Source organism: Humulus lupulus, chromosome 1 (assembly GCF_963169125.1).
Source record: "Humulus lupulus chromosome 1, drHumLupu1.1, whole genome shotgun sequence".
Classification (NCBI taxonomy): Eukaryota; Viridiplantae; Streptophyta; class Magnoliopsida; order Rosales; family Cannabaceae; genus Humulus; species Humulus lupulus.
This window is the reverse complement of record NC_084793.1, coordinates 70,791,162-70,800,931: the sequence shown is the minus strand read 5'-3', so window position 1 is coordinate 70,800,931 and position 9,770 is coordinate 70,791,162. Positions and strand designations below refer to the sequence as shown.

General features: G+C 30.9%; 1 protein-coding gene across 1 annotated transcript; it reads right to left on the bottom strand.

The window, feature by feature from the left end:
* Positions 1-1,526: 1,526 nt before the first annotated feature.
* On the bottom strand, positions 1,527-9,738 carry LOC133794247 (peroxisomal ATPase PEX6). The gene is made up of 16 exons (XM_062231455.1): positions 9,306-9,738; positions 8,562-9,197; positions 8,233-8,476; positions 7,668-7,809; positions 7,193-7,376; positions 6,047-6,238; positions 5,257-5,541; positions 4,137-4,208; positions 3,629-3,715; positions 3,402-3,524; positions 3,109-3,219; positions 2,991-3,029; positions 2,751-2,872; positions 2,512-2,656; positions 2,324-2,401; positions 1,527-1,921 (listed from the first exon to the last, which is right to left on the bottom strand). Exons 1-16 carry the CDS (start codon positions 9,576-9,578, stop codon positions 1,829-1,831), a joined length of 2,826 nt encoding a protein of 941 aa, XP_062087439.1. The 5' UTR covers positions 9,579-9,738; the 3' UTR covers positions 1,527-1,828.
* Positions 9,739-9,770: the final 32 nt, after the last annotated feature.

Here is a 9,770-nt window from a genome sequence, read left to right as displayed (position 1 = left end):
AAAATACATTTATGTATAACTTTTTGTTGGCTTTATTTTTTTAAAACTAAATAAAATTTGATCAAATAAACTTTTTTAATTCATAGTTTTAATTTAAATTTTTCTAATATCTTATCATATTGAAATTCATAAGTATTTTTTCTAAAAATAAATTAGAAAAAATATAATTAATTTTAAAGCTAGAGTGCATTATATCTCTATATATAAAAAGTGTTTATCTAAAGAATTCTTGGTTTAACAGTTTTTTTTAAATAAAAATTATCATATTATTTAATTCTTAAAAATTATAGAAAATATTTTTGTCATTCTAACACTTTAGTTTCTGACCAAACAAAGAAAAGAAATTAAAATATATTCATTTTCATTCCATTCCTCCAACCAAACAGGGTCTTAAAATGGTTTAAAATGAATGTTTCAACTTCAAACCATTTTCTTTAAATCTAAAATAGTATAAAGGTAACGCTGCTTATCTGGCCCCTACTTTTGTGTGTACCGGTGCAATCCCGTTATATTTTCAGTACTTGGATGATTTTTTATGCAATTTTTTTTTTATAATTGTATACATTGTAGTTACTTAGAGCATCTTGTAAATTTTTAAGAAATTTCAAAAAAATTACAATGCCGAAAATAGAGTTCAAACATACTACTTTCCACGCGCATACAAAAAAAAAGTCACGAGTATAACAAGCTATTTGAACTCTATTTTCGACACTGTAAATTATTCAGAATTTCTTAAAAATTGCAAGATGTTTTATATAACTACAATATACATGATGATAAAAAAAAAATTGCGACGAAAACCACCCTAATACAAAAAATGGGAGGGTATAGGGTGTGCATTGTAGAACTTTCCTATAATGAGTGATTATTTTGAGAATGATTATGTTTTAAAACTTTGGAAAAAAAATAAAAAATAATGATATATACTCTAAAAATATGCACCTAAACATTACACATATTACACAAGTAACGTAATAGATTAGTCTAACTAATCATATTTATTAAAATTGAGACCCATTATTTTAAAAAAGTTGTGTCACATCACTTGATGTAATATTTGGGTATCATTACTCTAAAATAAATGGAGTAATCTTTTGCCTTTTATGCATGTACGCAAGTTATGAAAGCACATTAGCAGTAAAGACATGCCTGAATGGTAAAGAACGAGAACAAACACATAGTAATGCTAATACTAATAATGTGCCTACTCAACACTTCTAGAAATCCCAGTTAGTGGGACCCAAAGGTCGATCCCCACTTGAAGAAACAAGAATGGTCCATTTATCCTTATAGTTATCGGCAAAATCTTGTGCGGCTATTGGGATATACTCCTTTCAGAAGATCGAAAGAAATAGAATATACTTGTCACTTATGCCCCTACAAAACATCTCTTCACATTGCTCAAATGAGAAAATTCTTACTGTCATCTGAATTGTTTCTCAATTATAAGTCATATTTTACTCTCAAATGTCATCATATTATCTCTATCGTGTCTATGCTTCAAATACTAAAATTTGAGCAAGAAATTAAGTCAAAGTTCACTATTAAAATGCCTAGTCTTCTAGAGTTCTTCTAACTTACAAAGTCAGTCTGATTGTGCACCTATACTTTACTTATAAATCAAACTGGTGCAATGTCAACGAACACATTATATCTGCTCCAATTGATAAATTATGTTTTTATTACACGATAACATACATAAACAATTCCCTGTATCAAAAGAAGGGAATAAGACACAATCCACCTTCTTGCAGCTTGACGTTGATGGCCAAATTGCGGAACCCCACAATATAAACATAAAAAGATTAGAAAATGCCTTCCCAAGAACTTACTTTGAGGGCCGCCCTTCGAACTGATCTCGAAGCAACTCGTACTTCTTAAGTTCTGCCATGGAGAGAGAAGGAGAAAGATCTCTCAATACCTGATACATCAGAGCAAGGCATGGAGACATGCTCAGTTTCAGAAAGCTTCAAAATGACATTTGTTTCATACAATAAGTAATGCAAATGACAAAATCTTGCAAAGAGGAATAAACCAGCAGATAAATCCATAATAATCAAACAATGATAATATTGTCTTCCATAAAATTGGCTATCCATCAATATGATTAGGAGGAATTAAAATAATATACATATATATGGATTTTTTATACGTTAAAACCACAATATCTACATGAAAAACTCCATTATCATAACAACCTAAAGTCAGAAATGTTCCAGCATATTTTCTGCCGAAGCATACTTTAATTTATTAGAGTTGTTGCAAAAGTTCACTCAATACTCTCTCCTTTCTTGGAACTCTAGTATATAGAACTGCGACATACCTCCATAAAATCTTCATGTTCAACGACAACAGAATCAGCTTGATTATCCATGGAAGAATCTGAATCTGAACTCAAAACCTATAAGAAAAAGCAAACATGTCCAAGGACAAGCTATTCAGTTGCCAGTGCACTTGCTGTTCATAATAGCTTCATATTAATGCACCGAGTATAGAGATGACTACAGTCACCTTGCGCTTTGCTGCATTAAACCAAGCATCTGCACATAATGCATACATGTCGGCACCAGTGAAGTTTTGGGGGCACTTATTTGCTATTGTGTATAACGATATGTCTTGGTGTAATTTAAACTTTCGGGTCAGTGCTTTGAGAACCCTAGAAGTAGCAAAATAAAGATACAAAGAAAAAGGTGAGCGCATCAGTAAAAGTAAAGAGGGAGAGGCTAGTAGGAAACTGATAAGAAATTGACCTCTCTCGATAAGATGCTTCAGAATTTACTCCAATGTATAGTAGCTTATCAAATCTGCCAGGCCGTAGAAGTGCTGGGTCAATTAGATCTGGTCTGTTACTTGCTCCTATTATGAAAAGATCCTAAAAGAATAAAAGAGATATAAGGGGTAAAGTGTCTTTAATATCAAAGGAAAACAATTTTAAAAATAAAATAACATTGGAATATTAAAGAAACTAAGTAATTAGACAAAAGAATAACCTGAGTTGAATCGTTTAGGCCATCAATCTCTGCAAGCATCTAATGAAAAGAAATTGCCACTTTAAGAAGCTGAATGAATGAAAATAACATGCCAAGATAATGCTACAAATAATCTTGCCTGAGAAACAACTCTGTCCATAACACCCCCAGAATCCCCTGAAGCACCCCGTGCTGGAGCAAGAGAATCAAGCTCATCAAAAAAGATAACACATGGGCGTGCTGATCGAGCCTGCAAAGGATACATAATTGTCATAAAAATTCTCAGTTTGAGATAAATATTCTATAAACTATGTAGTAAGTACATTACATTTTCCATCAAAATAAAAAGGGACGAAACTGCTATTTTTCAATCATATTTTCACCTATAAAAGGGGCAGTGACTATAAATTACGGAAAAAAAAACTTTTTAACCTTTTGAAAAATGTCTCGAACATTTTTCTCAGATTCTCCTATGTACATATTGATTAGTTCAGGTCCTTTTACACTGAGAAAGTTCAGAGAGCACTCAGTTGCAACAGCTTTTGCCAATAAAGTCTGAAATAAAAAAAAAAAGATAATATAAAAAAGTTAAAAACAAGAAAAACCTGCTACTTAAGATTTCTTTAGCTTAGTTTAAGACTTGAGACAGCAAAACTTACTTTTCCCGTTCCAGGAGGTCCATATAGAAGAACACCGGAGCGCTTGCGTAAACCAGATGAAAACAAATCTTTGTGCAAAAGAGGCAACTACAAATGTGAATAATAACAATAAGTATGGGATATTTATGAGACTTAGCCTCTAACAATACAAGATTCTGGTAGTTTTATTGGATATTCAATTAAAATGCAAAGATATAAGCAAAAACAGAACATTGATCTACAAGACACACCAATATAACATGAAAATTATAATTTCCTTAATCGTGGTTAAAGTTAGGCAAGCTAAATTACTTAATTGCTATTGATGTCTTTAACACATGAATACCCAAGGAAGTAACACCTTTTTCATTTACTTTTACTAAAACTATCATTCATTCCCTGATTATGTCAATTAACCACAAATTCATTTTGACAAATTAAACTTGAACATAATTCCAAAGGCATGTAAAATAGAAGGTCCACGGGAATGTCATATAAAGATGCAGTTTTGACAAAATAAAGACTCTACCTGAACTGTATCCAGAATTGACTTCTTGACATCCTCAAGCCCACCAACATCTTCCCATTTCACGTTAGGGACCTACAGTAAAATATGACGGTAAGTCTTTATTGCATTCAGCAAATAACTTTACTGTTACTAGTTTTTCTTCTTAGCAAAATGAACAGAATCTGATCAGCATCACAGCAAATTGTATTGGCCATCTAATATGGGATTTTTTTTTTAGACTTTGTAACACTTAGGTCCCAAAAGTTAATTTTGTATCATTTAGGTCCCCAACATTTTCAAATTGTATCATTTAAGTCCTTAAATGTTATTTTTATTTCTTTTAAAATACATATAAAATTTAGAAAATAAATGGTAAATCAATCTTAAAAAAGTTGGAGACTTAATTTATGACAATAACAAACATGACATTGAAATAAAAAATATTTTCATGACATTTTTAAAAATATTTAATATTTTTATGAATTAAATTAATATTTCATTAAAAAGAATATTCTTACATAACTTGTTTTTTAATTAATACTAATAACTATATTATCTAGATAATATTAATTTTTATTATGTTTATGCTTACTTATTTTATACATTTTTTTTAAATAATGCAACTTATAAGTGAATAGTGTATATAAAGTTATTTATGTGCATATATATATATATATGCTTAGTTATAAGTTGCATTATAAAAAAAATTTACAAAATAAAAATAAATGTGATAATTATCAATAATCTCGGAATAGTTCAGTTATTAATATTAAAAAACTTTAGGTAAAATTTCTTTTTTATGAAAAATTAATTTAATTTATAAAACTATTAAATATTTCTAAAAATGTCATGAAAATATATATTTTTTAATGTCATGATATTGTCATAAATTAAAAGGTCCAATTTTTTTATGATTGATTCACTATTCTTTTTTATGTATTTTAAAAGAAAAAAGAAATAAAAATAGTATTTAGGGACCTAAATGATATGATTGGAAAATATAAGAGACCTAACTGATACAAAATCAACTTTTAGGATCTAAGTGTTACAAAGTGTAATGAATAAAGACTACAGCTGGAAAAAAAAAAACCATCTAATATTAATAAGAAACGAAACATCATCACATCACAGAATCACTTACCTTTGGAGTACCCAATGCCGATGCATTCCTTTTCTTCGATCGCTCCAGTGCTTTCATCAAGTTCTCTTTCCCCAGAACTTGAGTTGCACTTTCACAAGACTCACTGTCCGGGTCTGCTTGAAACATTAAAGACCGATTTAATTTCTTGGACTCATCTGGGTCAATAGGAGTATTGACTTTGGAAAACAAGCTAGCACCAGCATCAGCAATTAAAGCATGCATATCTCTGGGCATGAAACCAGATGTTTGCCCAACTATGTCCTTCACAAAATCCTCCGTGTTTATCTGCAAAAACCAACTTGATCCATCAATGTCAGCAGTTATAATCAAAAGAAATATAACTACCATTTAAAGTACTCCTAACACTAAGTATGAGGTCTTAAATGGACCTCAACAATAAATAGCAAAGAAGAACAAATGTATTTATGGGTTTCCACATAAACCTTTCAGGAAAAGTGATACAAGATGATAACTTTGAGGATACAGTGTATACAAATGAATTTAGATTACAACGCTATCCATGTTTATATATAGATGGATAACAAGAGCAATTAATAAAAGCTTTGATTTCAAGCTTCTCTATTCACTACTCACTTGCATGGGTTCATCCATGACAAGGTTGGTAAATGCTATGAAGAAATGAAAATCACTGAATAACTCTCCTAGTTGATATGTATCAAATCATACACATTCACTGATTAATTCTCCTAGTTATTAGGTATCAAATCATACATGTTAAAATTTAAACAAGTTCTCAGTTGCAGAGACAGAGAGAGAAGAACACACATACATCAGGAATAAGTTTAGTTACACTTTGCAGTGATTGTGACAACAGTGTAACTCTTTGTTCTTCAGTCAAAGGGCCCATGCTTATTTCATGGCTGAAGCATCGCCTAATAATTGGTGGTAGACCTTCAGATCCATCAGCAGCTACAATTAAAAACACCTGATGCATCTGTCTCGTTCCACTAGTGCTTGAGTTCTGCATCAACATGTCACAATTATCAACATCCTTGACATGCTCTAGTTGACTAATCACCATAACATTAGTCTTCTACAATTTTCAATTTAGAAGTTATATAATTTTTTGTTCTTTAAGTAATGCAGAATAATAAAAGAGAATGTCTATGTATACAGTATAAATTACATGAATATATATCTCTTCTATATAAAAATTGTGTAAGTAATAAAAATTCTTGATTTTAACAGTTTGTTATGTTAATTTTAACCGAATATTCTAAAAATTAAATAGAATATACTTTTAAAACTAATTAAAAATAGATATTTATTAATTATATTAATATAATTCAAATATTATAATATATTGTTATTAAAATAATATTTACTATAAAACTACATATATAATAATTATATTAATATAAAATTCAAATGTTATAAAATATTATTATAATTATATATAATACAAGACTAGATATTTAATAATTACATTAATAGAAATTTAAATGTTATAAAATATTATTATGATAATAATATATAATCCTATCTTTTTACTAATTTTATAAATATAAATTCAAATATTATAAAATATTATTATTATAATAATATTCAATACAAGACTAGATATTTAATACTTATATTAATATAAATTTAAATATTATAAAATATCATTATAATAATAATATATAATACATAATCTTAATTTTTATTAAAAAAATTATCATTATCATATTATATATATTTTAAAAAATCATAAACAATATTTTGGTTTATTTTTTCAATTAATATTTATGTCATTCTTTTATATATAATATTATTTATTTATTTTAAATTTATATGATAATGATACATTTTAAAAAAATAATTAATAAATTCTATAAATAAATCTAAACAAAAGTGCATTGCACGTGATTGTATTTAGTATATATGTATAAGTACAACTAAAAAAATGTATCAAAGTAAGATAATTGCATCTTACAAAATCACCATTTAGTTTTCCTTCAGAATCAATCTCTCCATCTTCAGAAATTGGCTGGGTGAATTCTCTGATAACTGAAGCAACTTCTGAAATGATACCAACATGATCATTTGGTGAACCATCCTGAGAGGCCAGATTTCGGAAAACATCAAAATTTCGAAGAAGAAGTATTGTGGGTGAGTATCTGTCCAAGATTAATAGATAGGGTGAGGACTAAATAGGAGCAACAGAATAAAATACAATAATTTGCAAGTGTTGCGTAATGAATAACATATATATGTATATACATAATTCTTGTTTGGATCGGTAAACATCTGAAGGGGTGAAAAACAAGTACTGCTTCAATGAATTTAAATCAAGAGATTCTTTAAAATAACACATAAGTTATTACGAAGTAGCACATCAATGGTTTGCTGAAAACTGTAATAAAGTATCTCTCACATTTCATTTTCTCTTGTTACACAAGTTGCTTTACCTTTGAGCTGTGTTAAAAGCTTGAGCTAGTGTAGCTGATGTCTTTCTCTCAGATGCCGCCATTAGATTATGACAGCTGTATTCAACTACATGCAGACCCAATCTGCTAGCAACATACCGAACAACAGTCCTCTTCCCACACCCTGAAACAAAGTATTATACCACAATCTTACTTTTCTCTAACAGTATCTTTGGATGAAAACTTTTTATTGTTGGAAACCAATAAGTAAACCTATATTCTTAACAAAAAGCGAAATTCTTGAATCAATTTTTATCTAGATTGCCGCCCAAAATCAAACTTTTCCCCAGATTGCCGCCCGTGAAGATGTCATATCTTAAATAATTCTTGATTTCTTTCACACCCCAATCACTCCAAGATATAATCAACAAAGCGGAGTTCCGCAACAACTTCCCCTTTCTATTACTGAGCAAACCCAACTAAACATTTAAGAGATCAACACAATCCTTTTGGTGGATGATTTTGGACGGACTAAATCTATTAGTAAGCTTCCCTAACCAAGAAACCAACCTTCAAAGCATACAACAGCTAAATTCAAAAAGCATACCTGCCAAGCCATGCAATAGAACAGAAACTCTGAATTTCGAAGAAAGTGTGGATGGACAAATAGCTGGTGTAAGTACAGAAGCCAAAAGTTTCACAGTTTCTTCTTGCAAAGGTGCAAAACCTTTGGATCGAGCAACCAACAAATCTGGAGGAATAGCAGAAGGAGCATTCCCTCCGAGAACAAGAGCAGTCTGAGTGCGATTAACTAGCAAAATCTGTTCATCAGAGGGTTCCATAGCCACAACCTGCACAGAAAAGTAATAATCTAACCCAACTAGAAAAACAAACAACATAGTGTTAGGCACAGTGATACACTGATGACATACTTACCTTGAAATAGATAATATCATCAGTTTTAGACTGAAATCTTCGTCTACATGGAACACAGATGGCTGACTTGCAATTCCAATTTATACGGACACTAAAAATATCACCTTTTACTAAATATCTATCTACTTCAAAGTATTTTTGTAACGCTAAATCAATTATCTCTTGACGCTCTTCAGCTTCAACAGATGAACTACCTTTAAGTGACTCAAGAATACCGCATTCGGGTATTCTCACAAAAGAAACCCTCAAATGAGAAGCATATCTTGGCATGAAACGAATTGGTTCCAATTGTAGACCAATTATGGACTTTTCAATACCTTTCTTACAAACCTTATCATCTACTTTTTCTTTGAAGTAAGAGGCTATAGTCTCTTCTCCTGCTTGAACAAGAGACTTCAAGCACAATATATGCAAGTCAAGGTTGAATGCTAACATAGGAGATATATAGGCAACTTCAGGGTCCAAAAACATAGGGTCAGTTTCCGGGAAAGTACAAGAGGGAAAAATGAGCATTTCCCGGAAAAATTGAGAAGAATCTAATTCACCATCAAATGATTCTCTGTGTTTGTCAGGAGGATCAAGAACAACGGTCTGGGCAATTCTTTGCTTCCCATTCTCAACGTTCTTTACAAGCACCTTGTATATTACACCAAAAATAGAAAAGAAAAAAATAAATCACGGAGCTTTATAAAATTATCGAAACCATAATTTTCTCCGAATCCAAACAAGTTTATTTTTATTTACCGCAGAGCCTGAAGTCACAGAGAGTTTTTTGAGTACAGAAGTGGAAACGCCGATCAAAGTAGAGTCGTCGAGGGAAGCCAATTTTGAGTCGATAACGTCGGTAGTGGAGTAAGGAAAACGGAGAATTCCAGCCGGTAACTTCAAACTAGTACAGGAAGGGTCAATAGTGGCATGGACAGGGTCTCCATCGTGGAGTTGCGACGAAGTGAGGAGAGAATTGAGTAGAGTTTTGGTTGAAGCGAGTACCAAAGGCTTTCTTCTGCCCACCATCATTGATACGGAAGTGGAAGCAGAGTGAAACGCTCTAGAGAAAGAAAAGAGTAAGGTTTATCCGTTTGAACGAGCCAATCCATAGATACAGGGGAAAGATCATACTGTAGAATAGCGCAAAACGATCCAAAGTTCTTCGGTCTTGCAATTTGGTCTGCCGCTATGCCTCTAATCCAACTGTTTCAACGTAGAACT

Coding starts and splice junctions, on each gene's coding strand:
- LOC133794247 (XM_062231455.1), bottom strand. CDS start 9,578: ATGATGGTGGGCAGAAGAAAGCCTTTGGTACTCGCTTCAACCAAAACT. Junction 7,810..8,232: donor TCTATTGCATGGCTTGGCAG/GTATGCTTTTTG, acceptor ACTTTGTTTCAG/GGTGTGGGAAGAGGACTGTT. Junction 3,030..3,108: donor TGGACAGAGTTGTTTCTCAG/GCAAGATTATTT, acceptor TCTTTTCATTAG/ATGCTTGCAGAGATTGATGG.